This window comes from Sapajus apella, unplaced genomic scaffold, assembly GCF_009761245.1.
Source record: "Sapajus apella isolate SASKATOON/1434 unplaced genomic scaffold, GSC_monkey_1.0 scaffold16, whole genome shotgun sequence".
NCBI classification, from domain to species: Eukaryota; Metazoa; Chordata; class Mammalia; order Primates; family Cebidae; genus Sapajus; species Sapajus apella.
This window is the reverse complement of record NW_022436956.1, coordinates 31,349,784-31,370,517: the sequence shown is the minus strand read 5'-3', so window position 1 is coordinate 31,370,517 and position 20,734 is coordinate 31,349,784. Positions and strand designations below refer to the sequence as shown.

General features: G+C 32.8%; 1 protein-coding gene across 6 annotated transcripts in view; it reads left to right on the top strand.

Annotated features, from left to right (window-relative positions):
• DYNC2H1 (dynein cytoplasmic 2 heavy chain 1) overlaps window positions 1-20,734 on the top strand; it is a 396,897-nt gene that overhangs the window by 328,278 nt on the left and 47,885 nt on the right. For all 6 annotated transcript variants that reach the window (XM_032285741.1, XM_032285742.1, XM_032285743.1 and 3 more), the window contains one exon: window positions 2,214-2,303. In XM_032285741.1, coding sequence (XP_032141632.1) covers window positions 2,214-2,303 — 90 coding nt within the window. The remainder of the gene's footprint in view (window positions 1-2,213; window positions 2,304-20,734) is intronic.

The window sequence follows — 20,734 nt, the reverse complement described above, 5'->3', positions numbered from 1 at the left end:
GGATAAGGCCTTTTGAGTTTGATTCCTCAAAAATAGCTGCTTAAATTTGATTCCCATCTAAAGACCAGTGAACTGTGGAGACAAGTTACCTGTTCCCTTTAAAACCAATATAAAATGGCATGACAGGCATAGGGTAACTGCAAAAACATTCCTATTCAAAAAGGGTGGAAGAAGAATGGGAGGCTAACATGTCCTTAACAATTCTGAAATCCAAGCAAATTCGTGTTTCCAGTTCCTTTATTAGAATTTTGTATTGTTTCCTAGGAATGGTTATTAATTGCTCTTGGCTTTACCCTCTGAGCTCTTGATTCTAACCTCTGAATTATCCATACATTTCAATAAAATGTAGCTCATGTTTGCAGCTGAGTAGTTTTCTCAGTCTGCTTCCTGCCCATAGAAGCTCTGGAGCCAAGTTCTCTTTTAATTGCACCCTCTCCTACCCTTTAACCCTAAACTGATAGTTTACACCAGAACAGTTTTTCTAAAACTGGGATTTCGCTATGAATCTCACTGAACACTCCATTAGACAAAAAACAAAACCTCAAATCTTTTCAAGGTAAATCTTTCTATCTTAGGCTTATTTTGTGTCCACTGTGGGACAATACCATTAAGATTTATTGAAGCCCTATTGTTTAACAAAGAGGGTTGTCTGAGATTTTTCCTTCCTTTTTTGGAATCCTCAAAGCTCCTTAGGCTTCCAGTAGTATTCTCCTAGAAGTCCTTAAGTTTTCACTTACATTCTCCTAAAGATCCTTCCAGCTTAAGCCCACCACCTAGTCTCAAATCCAATGCCATATGATTCAGGATTTTGTTAAGGCAGCACCCCACCTTTGGTGTATCAAAATAGTTACCAGTTGTCTTGCTGCAGAACAAATGTCACTAAAACTTGCTAGTTTAAAATCCTATTTTTAAAAAAACATTCAGTTTTAGCTTAAAAGTCTGAAATTTACTATGGCTTGGGAGAGAAAGCTTGTCTCCTTCACATTGCTCACTTACATGGTTGGCAAGTTGGTGCTGGCTGAGAGCTGGGGGTCTCTGTTCATCTCCACATGGGCTTCTCCAAAGACAGTTTGGGCTTCACAGCATGGTGACTGGCTTCTGAGATTAAAAGTCTCAAAAGGTAGGAAATAGAAGCAACCAATTTTTTATAGCCTAGCTTTGGAAACTGGCATAGTATCACTTCCACTGTATTAGAAGAGAGGAACACAGACCTCAAGTCTCAAGAGAAGTGTCAAAGCATTTGCAGTCATGTTTCAAAATCACTACACCTGTTTTAGATCAAAGCACAGTTCTGGCACTTATCTATCACATTCCTTAGAAGGCTTACTTTATTCCTCTAAAGTAAAGGGATTCTATGTTTTCTAATGTCCTTTCCTACTCTAAATTTGGTCATCTTACAATTCCCATTTTCCATACATTGTTGATATATTCTAGCCCATGGTAGTTTCTTAACTATGTAATAAGACAGTGTTTGGGGGTATAAAATTCTCTCTCCTTATTACCACACTTCAGAAAAATAATATGTTGAGAAGTTTGCGTGATATTTGTAAAATATTTAGAAAATCCAGAAAACCTTCACTAAAAAGTTATAATGAACATGAACTTACAAGAATAGTTGTGCAGTAAAGAGTCTGCATTAATGGAGAATGCCTTTATTGGAAGGTCAGATATTAGAAAGATAACTTTTGTAGGCAGCTATTCTTAGACGGGTTTTATTTATTTTTAATTTAATGTACTCCTTTTTTTCTGTTTGTTTCATATGTCTCAATGTCGTTTGGGGAATAAAGTTTCGATTATACTGCTCTATTTATAGTTTTAAAAAACTCTGTAGGGACCAAAGCTGGTTGTTTTTTAATTTTTACTGCCTTTAAAATGGTTTTGTCAAATTTAATTTGAGTTTCATAATGCAGTAAATATTGCTTGTTACAAGAAAACATTGTTGACTATTTTTTATACGTCAGTTTAAGTTCCATCATTTTATTCTTTCAGGAATTTGTACTTAAAAAAAACTTCCTTTTAGAAAAACATTAATTCATGCTGTCTCTGCTATTCAATTTAATGAGATCAAAGAAAAACAGACATATCTTAATGAAATGAATTTCATATGTATATGTGAATTATGCCAAAACTTTTCTCCATCACACTAGTGTTAGTAGTCTTTTATATGTAGTATCATATATATAAACTTAATGTTGACCCTTTTTAAATTGCAGTGTCCTCTTGCATGGCAGAGCAAGTGGGAAGGCCCAGAAGATCCCTTACAATACCTTAGAGGTCTTGTTGCCCGTGCCCTTGCAATACAGGTAAGACTAAATTATTTACTAAGTGGATTGTATGACTGTGTAACTATTATATAGACAGCCACTGTACTAATGACTAGTTAGAATTACATTATGATTTTGCACACAAAATGCTACATATTCATTATTCTGCCATTCATTGTTTTTGTATTGCACAATTTCTTTTTTCACAAAAAAAGTAGGTGCTTTCTGCTTAACTATGGCTTTTCATCATTTCTGAGAATTTAAAGAAAAATTTACAATTTTAATAGAGCTGGATCACATAGATGGTAAGTGAAACTGAATCATCACTGTGACTGGTTTGCTTTAGTGAGCTCCCTCTGGGGATCTCCTTTAAAAAAGCTTTTTTCAAATTGATCAAGGTTTTTCAGAATAAACCAGTTGGGTACGGCAGGAAAACAGAATAAACAATAATATAGACAGAGAAAGAGTGTACTTTTAAAGGAATAGTAAATGATACAGGTTAGCTGATACAGACAAGGTAGCTTTGTGGGTTTTCCACTGTCTTCCTCAGCTAGTTGCACCAGCTTCACAAAGAGCCTTTTTAAAAATACATATTAACTGCTACTATCACATGAATAACTTGATCTGTGTCCTTCTCAATACAGCAGTCTTCATTCATGCTTTAAAAAAAAAATTCACAAAGCCTGTTCACATCTTTAACCTTGTCATCACTCATCTCTGCTCCACCTTTGAACCCCTAAGCATACATGTTATTCTTTGACAGCAGCCACATTTCATTCTCAATTTTGTATTCTCTGGACTTTCCAGTCTCTTCCTGCTCAGTGTTCTCCCAGTCTGTCACTTTCTTTCCTGAATCTGGCCAATTCAGCCTGCAATTGATGGCATATAACTATATTCTCTTTCTGGCATCTTCAGTATCCTAACTCACTTTTGTTTATGCTTCATCCTTTCCAAAACCATTTAACTTGGATTAGTATCTGTCTGTATGCAGGCTGGTGAGCTCTGCTACTGACACTTCAGATACAGTGTCCTGTATTGGATGGGCCCTGAGCACTGCTCCTGTATTCCACAGTAATGTTTCAAGCTGTCACTCTTTCTCGAAGACTCCATTCTGTCACCAACTCCCCTTTTCCTTAGCAGAACACCTTATGTTTTACTTCCTAAATAAAATTCAAGCTGTGAGATATGATCACTTGAAAATTCCTGCCCTTTTCTCTCATCTACAAATTTGTCTGAAGCCATCTTCATCATCTTTGTTCTAATATAAAAGTTGACCTCATGGAATTGAAGGTTCATCCCTAGACCTCCCTACTGACTCTGTCTGTTCTCTCTTTAGAGATCTCCTCCAGGGGTCTTCCCCTGGTTCCGTCTTTTCATCTTTTCATCTCTTCTTACTCTATTTGCCAGCCTACAAATGGGACTCCTTTGAAGGCACCAGGATCCATTTGAGCAATTGTTTGGCTTTTATTATAACCAGTTCTCTGGGTTGTAGGATTATTGGAAGGAAAAAAAAAAGTACTAGATCTGGAAATAAGGTTAAAATTAGCAGGTAGAGAAGGATCTGGCAGGGACTCTGATTTACTCATCTTTCTATCTGCTGTGTATATATGCCTGGACATAATCTATTAATAAATGCTAGAAGGAAGGAAGGAAGGGATAAAGTCTATCAGTGATATTAGAAAAGTATAGGAATGCTCCGAAGCTTGTTGTATAATTGCATGGTTGTGATAATTTACCACTTCATGTACCTTTCGGTACTGTTTTCTTTATATTGTTTTTAAAAGGACAGGGACTTTTTAAATTTGCCATGAGTGGTAGCCTATATTACACTATGTAAGGTCACTTCATAATTATGCTATGTGTTTATAATGATAAATATATTGGTGATACTAAAATTAATATTCTTTAAAAGAATTTTACATGAATTATTACAATTTTCTTGCATGATTATTCATATATTGATGAATAACTGGTCATCAAAACTGAACACTTTTCCACTGCGTAATTTTCTTAAAAACTTTATAAGGCATTTCGCCTTAATTGTGTGATAAAATACTCTCACTAACCCTCAAGATAACTCTCAGGACTGACCATAGCTTACCTTTCATCCTTCCAACCAGGGAATATGCATGATTTCTTTCTTCCACAACCACTTGGAGATACTTTTTATATTGTTTTATTTTCCTAGCTTAATATTTGTTTTCAATTATAACTATATAGCTATCCGTCTCCCTGAGGTAACCTTTAATATTTGGGATTTACTTTTCATCTATTCCAGGTCTTGATAGATCTCTAGTTTTCATCTGTGCCTTCTTTATTTCACAAGTACATATCCAGAGCAGCTTGTGATACTTGGAGAAGAATGTTACTACCTAGTTGGAAAACAAAGGGATGGGAAACGGGGTGGGCAGGGAAAATTAGAAGTACTGTTTGTAAGGATCTGTGAAAATGGCACCTTTCGGTTTCTTAAGAAAGTGTAATGATCAGACTCAATCCAAACAGGTATATAGCAGGTTAAGTCCAGATCCAGTTATAGCTTAAGATTTTAGGGTCTTACATTTTGAGGCATAGTTTATGGAAAAAGAGAAAAAACTATTGAGGGTGTCATACAGTCTCTAGTGCCAGTTTATTATAGGGGTTTTGTGCAAAGAAGGTTAAGACTGACTTGGGTAGCATTCATTCATTTATTCATTCAGTCAAAAATATAGTAAGCAGCTACCTTATTCTAGGCCCTGTGTGAAGTACTAGAGATATAAAGGTTAGTAAATAGATACAATAACTGCCTCACAGATCTTATATTCATTCTGTCCACTCTCCTCTATCATTTTAGTAATAAAAATTATATAAAAGTAAGCTGGGCACAGTGACATGTCCCTGTAGCTCTAGCTACTCAGGAGGCTGAGGGAGGAGAATCACTGGAGTCCAAGAGTTTAAGTCTAGCCTCAGCAACAATGAGACCTCTCCTCTTAAAAAAATAATTCAGGAAATGTGATTAACACTTTCCTGGCAGCAAACACTTGTGAAGTTGCTGAATGTAGAGCGGTAAACAAAATAGACACATCTTATTCTCCAGGAACTATCCTTACAACTTATCAGAAAGACAGAACTGAATAAACAACAGTAAGAGAAGAATGATGAAGTACAGTACTATGGAAGCAAATAGTACTTCCCTAGAAGGGGTCAGAGAAGTGATGCCTAAGCTGAGAACTTGGTAGGAATAAACCAAATGAGAATGGGAGGAAAGAATGCATCAGACAGAAGGCAGACCAGAGCCTAATATTGAGTAAGTGTTCATACCAAAGTTATTGAAATTTTGTAAAATAAAGTAAAAATTTAATAAAAAGTAAGCATTGTGGTTTCAGGTAACTAAAAGCAGAGCATAGATTGCAAGGAGCCTATGTTCAGCCTGGGGGGGCCAAATCATGATAATGTGTTAAGGAATTATACTTTATCCTAAGGACAAAAGGTAACCATTGCAGGATTTTAAGGAGGAATGTCAAATTATGTTTTAAAAGCATTGTTTTAGCTGCAGTATGCAAACAGTTTTAGTCTACTTTGTGGCAAAAGGTTTAAGACTCTCTTCTGAATACTCTTAATTTAGAGATAGCTAGAGATCCCCTAGGGATCCAAGGAACCTCAGCCAAAGACAGTCTTGAAGGCAGCTTGGCGTTCACTCTCTGGTTTCTACAAGATCCCTCAGAGCAAAGATCTTTAAATTCAAAAAAAAAAATCCAGTATATTTCCAATACCTATATACTGTGTACTGAATGAATGAATGAACAAAGGAATTAACAAATGAATGGACTAGACAGATTATTCTCTTTAGTGAACTTAGAATTATTTCCCTGGCTTCAAATTTTTCTGCCTTTTCTTCAGAAATAACATCTTCGAAGAGTTTCTTGGGTTCCTGATTTCCACTCTTTGTTTTCTCCTTGGCTTGTAGCCTAGCCCTTAGAGCAGGATATTCTTATTCTTCTGTGATGATCATTCTGAATTCTAGCATATTCTCTACCCTGTTTGTAAATCTTACATTGTCAGCCTTTGTTTTGTTTCCTTTGTCCTACTTTTCTCAATGACTCATAGTTGGATCCCTTGACTGTACACCTGCAATTTTTATTCCAACCCAACTCATGTGTTGATTTCTATATTCAAGCCAGGATATATAGAAAGATCATTATCACCATGACCTAGTTAGACTGGGGTATGCTAAATAGACCCAATATTCTAGACGTGTTTAATGGACCCCTGAGTATCTCCCCCAATTATGCTTCCATTGCTAAGCAAACTTGGAGTGCCATGTGTTAAATTAGCATTGTTTGCCATTAATACTTAAAGTTCATTTTAAATTTCTGCGTTAGTTTCATGTCTTTAGTTTTAAGATCCACAGTGACTCCTTCTTGAACTTCATTCAGTTTTTTTTGCCAAACTCAAGCTAGTGGCTGGCACATTGCTCTACTACGGAATCCTGCCATTCTTCCTTCTTATAACAGAATCTTGTTTATATCAACTATTAGGCACCTTGAAGTTTGGGGAGACCTAAGCAATAAATAGCATTAATTATTGTTGTTATTAGTAAATACCATTTAGCATGACATATAGACTATTCTTAAATCTTATCAGGAGAATAGACAACTAAATAAGAAAAAACAACAAATCATTAAAGGAAGTATTTGGGCAAATAGCAGAAGTACTACAATCTAGAACCACTTAGTGCTATCCCCTGCTCCCCAGGGGTTAGTTAAGTCCAAAATTTTTGGAATCATTGTTGGCTCCTCTGCTCTCACACTTATCCAGTAAATCAGAAACTCAAATTTTCTCTGCATTTAAAATACATTCAGAGATACCTTTTACCATCTATACTGCTACTACCTTGATTGAAGTCATCATGAATGCAGCTACTATCTAACTAGTCCTGCTTCTACCCTTGTCCCCACTGTTACTGGTTCTAAGCCAAGCAATCTCAAATGGTCTGATGTTAAAGTGCAGCTCAAATTACATCACCCCTCTCTTGGAAATATCCCCATGACTAGTCATCTATTCTAGAGTATCAAAATCCTTGCAACAGTCTACAAGTTTCTTTAAGGTCGAGCCCCATTACCTCTCTGATTTCCTTTCCTAGTTTTCTACCTCATTTACTCTGTTCTAGCCATACTGGTCTTGCTTTTCAATAAGCAAACCTGGCACGCTCCCTCTGATGGCCTTTACCCTTGCTGCTTCCTCTCCTTGCAGTGCTCTCCCCTGGATATGCATAAGGAAGCTTCCTTATCTCCTTCAGGTCTTTGCTCAAATGTCATGTTTTCAGTCAGGGCTTCCCTGACCATTCTGTTTCAAATTGTAACCCCTGCCCCACCCCCAATACTTCTTACTCTTTTTTTCCCTCTTTATTTTTCTCTATGGCTTATATCTTCATCTAATACTCTGTATATTATAACCTATTTATTTTTTAAACTTTTCTATGTATTCTTCCACTAAAAAGGAGGCTTCATAAAAGCAGAGATTTTTGTCTCTTTACTGCCCTATCCAAGCATGTAGACAGTAACTTATATAAAAAGGCTTTTCTGTAAATATTTGTTGAATAAATAAATAACTCTAATTATAAGGTTATTTATTCTCAAGCAAATTCACATAAATCTCTTTTTTTCAATCATCATCATTTAGCTTCCTGAGCTTTATTCTGTAGTATCTCATTACATATTTTGAAATTTTGGCTTCTATCTAAATCTACCCATAAATGTTATGGTTTAACTTTATACTTTACTTCCACAATCTAACATTTAAGTGTTTTATTTTCTCTTAAGATTTCAAATATAAAAAGCAATTTATTATAATTACATTGTTATTGTTTTACTCATTTTTTGAGGTATCTTACTGTATTTTGGAAGGTTCTGCTACCATACTCTGCATTCCTGGAAGAGTATATTATTTTCTTAACTCATCTTAGTAACCTTTCTAGTCCTTAAACAGTGCTTTACACAAAGTACTCAGTAAAATTATTCATTGAAGACTTATAAACAAAGTTGAAAAAGTTTATATGTAGCTTTAAAATCTCCAGCATCCTCATTTTTGTATATTATGCCCAGGAGAGAAATCTATGGATGTTTTTTATTCATATAGATGAACAAATATGTATTTATTAGTTTCTTCATTCAATGAATATTTATTGAGCTTCTATTATATGCCAGCCACTGTTCTTAAGTGCTAGAAATACACTGTAGTGAGAAAACATGAAATTCCTGTCAACAGTGAAGGATAGCAAACAAATAAATATGTTAATATTAGAATTATATCAAAATACTTTGGCCAAAATCTTGAGATTTAAGATTAATATACAGCCAAGCTTTAAGTTGGGTTATCACCATCATGGAATGAACTTAGGTATATATCTGAACTTGTGTTTAGAAAAACAAAGCTTTTACTATAGCAGTAATATTACAAAATTTTAAAAGTCAAATTTTGCACAGGGATAGTAATTTCTCAGCAGTAACAGCTGATAAATCCTTTGTATGGCCAACTATCTTGCACATTTGGAATACTAAACAGTACTCTATGGTCTATAATCATATGCAGTTTTATAGAAGCAATCTTACAAAATATGCTATTTGTACTGCTTGTAGAAGATAAATCTTGGTTCTAGAAATTTGACAACATAGCAACATAATTGGCTTTCAAGATAACAAAATCTTTCCTGAATGTCTACCTGCATTGCAGCTTTCATCACATGCATACCAATTTTAGCAGCTTCCTGGAGTAGCATAATAAAAGGATCTTTACAGCAGAAAACATGCAGAGAATACTTGAAGTCTTATGACAAATTTGGTTTCTTGAAGAATCAGCAAGTTGTAGCGAACAATTTTCCCTGCAAGTAACCAATTATTGCTAGTAAAATCTCCTACGCTGGTACCGTTATTTGCAAAAATATTGTTTCAAGGCTTCCCTTGATTTATGAGCCTTTTCTTTTTTTGCCATTTAAAGGCTTCTCTTAATCTTATTTGAACATACATTATTAATATACAAAAGAGAGTTGCAAAATGTCTTGTATACCATATACTTTTATTTTTGGTAAAGAAGAATAATAGAAAGGGTTGACAGTTTTTCTGCTGGTGTCAATAAATCTCGCCTATTAAAATGTTTTATTATTTCTGAAGATACAATGGAAGATTGTGAACAAAACATTATGTGCTTGTGATTCCTAAATCAATCATAGCCTTTACCACATTTGTTTCATTGTCAATAGTTGCATAACACTTCACTTGCTGAATTTCCATTCTATAATATATTATCTATCAGATTTACTTTGTTGTTAGCTATTTGCAACTGGAAATCTCTTTACGAGCAAAGAAAGTAGTGATTGGTTTTATTGTTAATTTATATGTTATCACACTTTAAAAGGACTTTGGGCTGTATATTATTTATCTATTTGTTGTACACAATATTGAAGTAGACTATTATTTGGCTTAATACTACCAATAATACCAACTTTTGTATACAATAAAAATAATTTAAGAAAATGTTTTTTAGCAATGTATATTCTAGAAAGAATCTTGAAGATTCATAGCTTTGCAAGCCTCAGAACTCCTTTTATTTAATCTCCTGAAAGTTATTGTTAGTGATTTTTGACAAGTTTTTCTTAACCTCTATAGATTCATAACCTCAACAAGAAATTGTTTCTAAATATGTATTATTTTTAATGTCTACAGTTCTGAAATTTGATAAGTGAGAAAGTAAATATGTATACCTAGTTTTTTCTTCCTTATATCTGGATTGAAGATTATTTATATTGGGTAATTTTTTAAACGATATTTGACTGTTTTTTCTCCTGGAAAAATTTTGAGATAGCAAAGTTGATATTCCATTATTATTTGGTCCTCACAAATAGGAAATATTTCCAAGTAACTCCTCTTAAAAGACTCATGGTTAAGTAGAACTAAATAACTTATAATAAAGTTTTGTTACATGTTATTTAATTTTGAAAATGTCAGTATATTTAATAATTTCACAAAGATCTGGATTTCAGTATTGTCTGATGCATATCTTTTTTGTATTAAATTTTTATTAATATTTCTTGACTAAATTATTTCCAGCTTTTTCATATTTATCTTGCTATTATTGTCTCTTAATATTTGTATTATCAATTGATTTCTTGAATCACAAGTTCTGAAATCAACATAAAATTAACAATTTTTATATAAATTATTCTCTAAATTCTTTTCTTGCTGTACTAAATACATATCAATAGTTCAGACTAAGATAATTTCAACTTATAGAGCACGTAAGGGGTTTTCACTTCAAGTAACATAGAGTGAATAATATTTTTAAATAAATCTAAATGTCATACTTTGCTGACATTACTAACATTGTTACACTTATTAGATAGGGTGGTAACATCTGTCCTTATACAAATATTAGTATTATTTTTTGTGGGATGTCAGAACAGTGTTAAAGTAAGCGTCTGTTTGTTGAGCCCACCAGAAGGTAAAAGGCAAATAACAGATCTTGCCAAATATTGAAACTGAACTAAATCTTATTTCTAATAAATATAAGGATGCTGTAAAGCAAAATGATGTAGATTAAGAGGTCTAGAGATAAGTGGTTTGGGGAAGGTAACACTTTAGTATTAATGGTCAAGGTCAGCCTTTCTTTGGAGGTGATATTTAAACAGAGACTTGAATGAAGTAAGAGAGCAAACCTTGAAATGTATCTGAAGGAAAAGCAAATCCAGTCAGAGGGATCAGTAAGTACAGAATCTCTGAGACAGGAATGTGCTTTACTTGTTCAAGGAACAAATGAGTGGCTAGGGCATTATATAAGGAAAGTTTTACTGGAAATGAGGTTGAATGGGTGGCCAAGGACCATGAGGTATGAGTGCATGTAGGCTTGATAAGAAATTTAAATTTAGTCTGAGTACATGGAAGGTCAGTAGAAGGCTGAGAGCAGGAAGATTAAAAGGTTATTCTGCTGGTATGTGAATAAGCTATAGGGAGGAAGAATAGGAGCAGGCTGACCAGTAAAGAGATATTGCTTTCAAAAAGCACACAAATAGCTGCATCTCTTCTAAAACACCAAATGAATAAATACATTTTATACATTCAAATAAATAATGCCAGTAAAATTCACTTTCTGCCTTCAAATATCTTTGTGGAATTTGATGATTTCATAAAAATGAACTAGTTGAAATTGTCATTAAGATTATGGACAGTCACGTAAATATTGAAAGACTTTATATTTTTCATTCTGCAGATGTTTCAGCATTGAGTATATGAAACTATCTTTTTATAGACCTGTGTTTGCTGTATCTATTGACATTTGGGGTTCCCTTCTATGCCCATATTAAAGTGTAAGTTATATTCTAGGTTATCTTTACATATTCTTTTAAATCTCTTTTTACTTATGTAGAGATTTGAATATTAATGTGAATAATAAACATCTGACTTGCTTGGGAAGAAAAAAGAGGTTATTGCAGTAATCCAAGTGAGGTTATGATGGACTAGGATGGTAGCTGTGGAGGTAGAGGCTTCTTAAAGTGGTGGTAGTATTTTGATATTTAACTTGTGAATTTGGCTGTGGGGAATGGGAGAGAGTTATCAAATGTGATTTCAAAGTTTTGACTCGTTATTGTTGTTTAAAGAGGAGGGGAGTGATCTTGCAAATTAAAAGTTCTAATGTGAACATGATAAATTTAGATGCCATTTAGATATCTTGATGGAAATGTCAGAGAAGTAATTGATGAGAGAGGTGTTGGAATAGAAAATAGAAAATTAGCAGTCATCACCATATCAAGATAGTGTTTAAAAGCATAGGAATGGCCAAGTATTTGGCACTGGTGCACTTCAATATTGAGATGTTTAGAAAAGGAAAAGTTGTCAACCATTGAAACCAAGAAGAAGTAGTTAGATATATAGAAGAAAGCCTGGAAGGCTGTAGTAATCAAGAAGCCCAGAAAAGAAAGTGTTTTTAAAAGTTCAGAATGATTAACTATGTTAAATGCTGTAAGCGAGGTTAGAGAAGAGTCATGTTTGGCAACATGAAGGACATTGGTGATCTTGAGGAGTTGTTTTGTGAAGTTCTAAAGAATGAAAGCCTGGTCATATGAGTCTAAAGAAGAAAAAGAGTGAAGTTGAGACAGCAAGTATAGACAGGTTTTTCAGGAGTTGTGTTATGAAGTAACACAGATGAATAGAGTGATACTGATGGGGAGAAGAGCCAAAGGTATTTTTTTGGTTTTATTTTTTAATATAGGGGATTTTTTAAAACCATATATATGTTCATTATAAATTTAAAAATTGATGGCACAAGAAAAAGGAAATAATTGTAGGAGTAAAGTTCTTTAAAAGGTAAGAGAAAATAGGTCCCAATGCACATGTGGCAAGATTGGCCTTAAATAGGAACTTGAACTAGTCACAAAATAAGTTATAAATTATTGTTAACAATTAAGAGGAGACCTATAAGTAGGCAGACAGTATAAATTCCTGCTTTGCCACACTAAAAATTAAATACTATGCCAAAAAGTAATTATTAATAATCTTGTTTCTCATAGTGGTTCAGGTTCTGCATGAACACTGTCAGGGTTTTTAGCCCATGTAACTCAACTCGTTCCTGTATTTAGAAAAGACAGAGAAATGATAAATAACAAACATAAAGAATAAAATTTTATTTCCCCCAATTTTTTCCATTAGGTGATAAAAGTATATCAAAAAGTTCTACTGAAAAATAATATTTCTTTATATCAAATATTGAGCCTAGAAACCCAGATTTATAAGTTTTTTAATTGAAAAAATACCAAATATATGGATAGAACCTCTAGTACTCTAATAGGTGGCTATATTAAGGATAGGGGAAGAGTAAGATTTCCTTTTTTAACAGTAAGGTAGGTATATTCTTTTTCTAGACAAGGCTATAGCTATTAATAAAGTTAAACAAGGTAGCAAAATCAATTCAGTGGCAATAGAGCGATGGAACCTAAAATTTTCCTCAAATCCTTTGTACAGCTTGAGACTTTTCAGTAACCTATACTATGTGGAGTACCACTAACATAACCCAGTCAAAAAGTGATTAAGATTTTTAAAGTTCAAGTCATTGACTTCAATTTATAGACTTGGAAGAAGCAAGCCTTCCAAGTATCCATCATGCCATTACCACATTCATCGAATTCACAGAAGTTACTTTTCCCACAATCTGCATCCGTCACTAGACAGCATGGAAACTTTGTTCTTTTTGAAAGGTTTATTACAACTAAGTTTTTTAATGAAATGGAAATGTGTAACATGTTTTAAATTTATAAGCACTTGGCTTTACTGCTGTTTTGTTTCTTGTGGGTATCTCATTAATTCGGGTAAAGTTTTTTGGTTTGTTCCTTCTCTGTTTTGTTAATTCAAGATTTGACTTTTGGGTTTTTTTTTTTTTCATTTTGTCCAATTTTTTTCCAGATATTGTTGACATCCAAACAATAACCAACAAGGTGGGACCCAAAATACTAGGAATTTTTTTTATATTATTTGCAACTCTCTAATAAATATTGAATTAGAATTTGAAAATTCTTCAGAAATTCTTTCCACCTTATTGGATGAAGGTTCTCTGCTTACTATGCCAAGAATTAAAGGGGAAAGAAAATAACTTTCTGTAGAAAAATTAGGATATTAAGGATAATAGTAAGCAAACCTGGGGAGGTTGGGGAGGGGCTTACTACATTATCTAGCATGCTTTTTACTGGAATGAATGTAGGTGATCATATGTGTGTATGTTCTTCCACAATTCTATTTAACAATATCATGTTCTGTTTATAAATTAGTGTGTGGAGAGATTTCCTATTTAACTTAAAACTGTCTCTTAAAAGATATCTCTTCCACAGGAAAATATTATTTCATTTCTCTGTGGCTCCAGATCTGCTAATTCTGACATTTATATTCTACAAAATAGAATCTTCAGGGAAATTTAGAATAAGTAAAGGTTGAAATACCATAAAAACAAAGTCCCAAGTCAAACTATTTCTGTGCCTTTGGAGGGGAAATGTAAATGGTTAAGAAGTGTTACCCAGCCTGCAAGGGAACTCAGTCCACAGGAGGAGAGGGTTGGGCAGAGAGAGATTTCTTACAGTCAGCTTTCAGCCATATCTTCAAATCTAGAGATGAGAAATGCCAGAAACATCAGCATTTCTTTATAAGTTTATCATTTTAAACCCCTTCTCAAAGCCAACACTTACTTGTTTCTTACAAAGTTGTTTGGTTGAGATTACTTATTAAAAAACATTAACATGGGGACATGAAAATATAAGTTTCTTAGAAGTTTTACTTTGAAAAACTCTCGGAAAAGCAATACAATTAATTACTTTAGGAAAATGTTAGCCAAACTCGAGGCACAAAAATGTACCTATTGATTTAACTTGATCAAAGATTTTTTTGCCCTTGTTTCTTAATTCCCACTAGTCGCATATAGAGTTGTAGATATAAAGGTGAAATATATAAAAATTTGTTGTGTTAAAACTGGTAGATTAGGAAAGACATTTCTAATATGATGGCATTTGAACAGAGACCTAAAGGAGATAAGGGAATAGCCCATGCAGGTAAATGAGAGAAGAGAGTTTCAGGCAGAGTTAACAGCAAGCACCAGGCAAAAAGTTTTTTTTGAGAAAGAAAGGCAAATGTACCTGAAGGAAACAAAACAGAAAAAGGCATCTAGAGAAGTCAGAGTTAGGTAGTAAGGAGCAAAGGATTTAGAATTCGGGCAGGAGCAGGCAACGCAGGCCTTGTCTGCTATCAAAAGGACACTGACTTCTGTGAGATGGGGTAACTCTGGGCAACTTTATGAAGACTAGATTGTACAGAGGAAGAAAGGGCAACAGTTAGGATTTATATTTGTACTTGCCTTTGGATCTTCAAAACATCTTTCTCAAATTATTTTTAACATATGTATTAATTGTATTTATTCCTGGAAGGTCAGCAATGCCGTCTAGTTTTCAAATTGATCCATTGTTTAAAGAATGAGGTTAAGAATTGCCTTAACACTCAACCACGTAATCAAAAAGCGAAGAGTGTTACTCATACCAAGTCACACACTGAACATTATATTTATCAGATGTTCTCTATACATGTGGTAATTATTGTGTTTAGAAATTATTGTCATTGTTCTTATATAACTAGAATATTGTTTAAAAATAATGATCTTACTAAGAATATAAACAAGGCATAATTTGGATAAGAAAACAATTCTCTGGTGTTCTTTATTCCTTCATTTAAATACAATTAAGTTTCATCGAAAGCATATTAGAGCCATAATTTTACCCATTGAATTCTAATTTGCTCAGCTTAAAACACTGAAATGTTTCCCTAAAAAATATTGTGATTTATAAGCTAATTTTCCCTCTAAATAACAAATAGGTAGCATTTTCACAAATTGATAGATATTTTCAAGTCACTAATTAAAAGGCAAAACTTGTCAGTTTGGATAAAACAAGGCCCAGTTATGATGGCTACACAGTATCATGGCACTGCACTTTAAATATAAATACACAAATAAGTTAAAAGTAAAATTACTGAAAAAGATGTACCATGCTAACACTAGCCAAGAGAAAGCTGGTGTCGCTATATTAAATACTGAGCAAAATAGGTGTCCCAGCAAAGTTTATAACTAGAGATAACAAAGATTATTTTATAATGATAAAGAGATCAAGTCATCAAAAGGACATAACAAAACCAAATTTACACACCTAATAACAGAGTTTCAAAATACATGAAGCAAAAACTGAAAACTGCAAAGGGAAATAGATGAATCCAGAATTAAAGGTGAAGATTTCAACATATGCCTCTCAATAACTGACAGGATACATAGCAGATCAGTAAAGATATAAAAGACTTGAATAACAGTATTAGCTAAATTAATATTTATAGGACCTTAACAACAGCAGACTGCACATTCTTTTCAAGTGCGCACAGGATGTTTACAGTGGTAGATACCATTCTATGCCATAAAGCTAGTCTAAATAAATCTAATAGAATTCAAACAACACAAAGTATGCTTTCTCACCACAATGGAATTAAGTTAGAATCAACAACAAAGATTTATGGAAAATCCTAAAATATTTAGAAATAAAATACACACTTGTAAATAACCTATAGGTCAAAGAAGATATCAAAAATAAAGCTGGAAATGAACTTAATTGAATAAAATTTTAAACACAATACATTAAAATGTAGACATGACACATTGAGAAGAATGATTGATTAAATTACTTATTTGCATTAAACACTTTTTCCAAGGAACACAGTGCATTAAAACAAAGTAAAATGGCATCAGTTTATAAATGCATGGCATTTTAAATTATAGAATTGCGATTGTATGTGAATGAAGACAGTCGTTAATGGGTTATAGGCTAAACAAGGCCACTGGAATATTTTGATATTTATTCCCATATATTTTCTATGTATTTAAATAATGTTTATATATAATTAGGTTTATACTGTGTATATATTTTTACATTCTGATAAATATATTAGGTCCTAAACAGTTTCCAATGATATAAAATATTTTTCAAATATCAGTTTTTATTGGCTGTGTATTTTTTTTTTTTGGGTAGGGATATGCCATAATTTAATCAGCTAATTTCTATTCTGTTTATTATGCTTCAAATTCATTATAATTTTAAATGAGCAGCCATGTATATTAATCTCTTGATTGTTCCTTAATTTGCATTCCAAGAAAAGAATTACTGAGTAAAAGGGCTTTATGTTTTTAAAGCTTTGACACATTTTATCACATTGTTTTATCATGGTGTACCACTGTATACTCCTACCAAAATTTTGTTCGTGTTGCAAGACTTAGCAACATTTAATCATTATCATTTCTCCTGCTATACCCTTGGGCTAAAAACCTATCTCAGTTTTACATAACTATTGAAGTTGATATCTTGTTTCTGTAACTATGTAAATAATTTACCATTTTGTTAATGTTATTAACTCATTTTCATATTTGTGGTAAATGTGTTTTTTAAATTTAGTTTATGTAAAATCTTACATAATATAACCTATATTTCTTCTTTTTTTATGTTTTTAATGAAAGTCAGCCATTCTGTAATCAGATGTATAATCTCACCCCTTTTTTTTTCCTCATCTTAAATTGATTCTTTTTTTTCCTTCATTAATTTATGGAATAAATTTTACTCTGAATGATAAGTAGCACAATTTTAGGTTAGAATGTGAATTGAAGGTTGAATTTTTTTGCAAGCAGTTAACAATTTTTCACCAGCATCTTTGACTGAATGTTTTTATTCCTCAGTGACCTTATAATATATTAAATTCTAATGGTTTTACTTGATTATGATCAGAGACTGAATTTCTTCCTGGTTTGTGGATACACATTTCATAAATGTATGCAAACACTTCAAAGGAATTTTTCCCCCATGGAGTATAACTGATACATTTGAATCATTTAATTTTTTTTTAATTTTATGCTTTTGGCCCTTTGGGATTTTCATAAAGTTGTTTTTCATGTGCGTTTAATTTTGCCACAGTAATTATATAGATTTAATTCTATATTTAACTGATTTCATTCCTTATAGCCAATAGGATTAGGTTTTAACCTATTCCAATAGGATAGCTTCTATATCCCTAAAAATATTAGTGTTAATTAATATGTAAAAGAGATAGAAAACATTTTTTTTTTAGAAAGAGATACAAAAGTGTTTTCTGAACTCTAACCTATGTAAAAATGATACCTGCTTGTATTACAGTTGACTGATAAGTTACCTAATAATATTCTAGAAAAAAATATCCCTTTACCTTCAAAATTCTGTATATTTTGGTCCATAAAGGAGTGGAACTCCCATGATATACTATTTATTTCTTACACAGTTTTCCACTTACTGTCATTTTTCAGTTGTTTTTGTATGTCTCATCTCCTCTAACTAAATAAGCTGTTTGCATTCAGTAAATGCTTCTGAGTAAATGAATGTAATTTGAATTCATAAATTCTACTACATAATCAACATTTTAAAAATAAAATGTTGCAATATTGTATCACCTCAGAAAATCATTTTATTTATGTTATAATAACAGAGGTAAACTAGATAATCTTTATCATTCATTCTAATTTAGAAATTTTACTGCCTGTGATTCTAAGTGTTTGTATGTGTGTAATATTTGAGAAATTGCCTAGCCCATTTAGCTGCTCAATTCTATTAGCTATTTATTTGCTTATTTCCATATTACATCTATTATATGATATTTGAAGAATTATGGGTATACAGTCCCATAATCACAGAAGGGACTAGAGGTTTTATGTTTAATCTCAAACCTAATCCTTTAAAAGTGGCATAGCCCATAACTTAGAGTGAAGTAAAGAAGAAGCATTTATGAAAAATATTTGCCAACTAGCATGTCTATGACTTTGTTCAAAACCCAATTGGTGTGTGCATATTTCTGCTTAGTAAAGATAATACTTACTTCTGTATGTTCATGCTTATAAATGAGTATCAATGTGGTTAAGAGAAAAAAATGTGCTTATTGTTTCTGCACTGTGAGGTTTGCTGTTCAAAGATATTATACATGCTAAAATAATCTTTGTTATTTAAACTTTATCTCATTAAATAACACCTTTGCATTAGTCTACTTTTAAGCTTGATAGATTAACAAGTTATTTTTTCCCTGGATTAGTAACATTTTTACTAAAGAGCTTTCCCTTCTTGACAGCTATATTATTTAAACAAGTAAAAATCTGATTATCAGCCATACTCTAGTTTTAATTAGTTTAAACATATATATTTGCATTCATTACTGGCAACAATTCTTCAGCAGTCATTTGAATTCAAAATTAATTTTACAGCATTAATGAAATAGTATAATTGAAAATATTTATTAAATGACTTTTAAAATAACTGAACAGGATTAAATATTTATAATAAAGATACAGTTAAGTATAATTTGATTATATTTAGCTAAGGAAAGAAATTATCAGGCCAATAATTTAATAAAAATTACTTGATAGGGAATAAATATGCTATGTAATACTATTTAATTGAAAATAGATACTTTATGAAGTGTTATCATTGTAAAGGATATTCAAGATAAATAATTATGGCTTGTTAAGAAGATCTTTTAAAAGTATTTTCTGCTTATGCAAAACATACTATTCATTGGTACAGGAACGTAGGAACATTTATGAGTACTAGTCAAATGCATTAAGATGTTAATGCAAACACAGTAGCTTTAGAGGTTTTAATTTTTTCTCTCGATTTGGCTAAGAGATGTAAATGCTTAGGTAAATAATAGGGTGTTATAGTACATGAAACACATCCTTTCTATGACAGTAATAAACAATTTTTTCTAGGCTGTTTATAAATCATGCAAAATGAATTACTGAGTAAATGAGGATTCTGTGAGTTTTTAATAGCTGACATTACCATAATACCATCTCTGTGCACCTGCTGAACTAATAAATGGATTCAGAAATCATCAGTAAGCTATCTCTTAAAGGATAGTATCACCTGCAGGAAATATTACAGAGAAACAAATCACCTAAGACTACCTAAGTTTACTTCCTGGTTCCAGCACCTATTATTTGACCTTGGGCAAGACCCTTAACCGCACTGTACCTCCACTTCCTCATTTGTAAAATGGGGATACTAATAATAACTTGGAGGTCATGGTAAGTGTAAACTTGGTTAATACATGGAAAGCGTATAGTGCTAAACAGACATTGTTGTTTTTTCCATTGGTTCCAACTGGCAATTTAAAAAAATTACTTATGAAATACTTTACATTGATATGTATTTCTCAAAATGGAGTATGAGTTGATTATTTAAAAACACCTTTTAACACAAAATTATTTCTTCTTGAACATTACCCTCCACTGTAATACTTGAGTCAGTAAGATGGCAAATTCACCATCAAATCTGGAGTTGGAACCTTAATTCAGTTTGCATTGCCAAGAGAACTTTTTAGTTAGGCCTGGATGCTCAGCATTTCCTCAGCATACTAGAAGTGATGGCCCAAAATCGGATGCTATACATTAGGTTAATTTTCACATTTTGGGCTTTTTATGTTGAGTAGATTTTTACCAGAAAATAGTTGTGCAAGGAATCTTATTTAAGATGGATATTATGCCAAATTACAATGCCAGACTTTGCAATGTAATATGGAAATATTATATATATTTTTTCTAGATACCATTTCAGAGCATTTGGAACCTGAACTTTCTCATTGAAAATGACTTAGGAGGCCGGGCGCGGTGGCTCACGCCTGTAATCCCAGCACTTTGGGAGGCCGAGGCGGGTGGATCACGAGGTCAAGAGATCGAGACCATCCTGGTCAACATGGTGAAACCCCGTCTCTACTAAAAATACAAAAAATTAGCTGGGCATGGTGGTGCGTGCCTGTAATCCCAGCTCCTCAGGAGGCTGAGGCAGGAGAATTGCCTGAACCCGGGAGGCGGAGGTTGCGGTGAGCCAAGATCGCGCCATTGCACTCCAGCCTGGGTAACGTGAG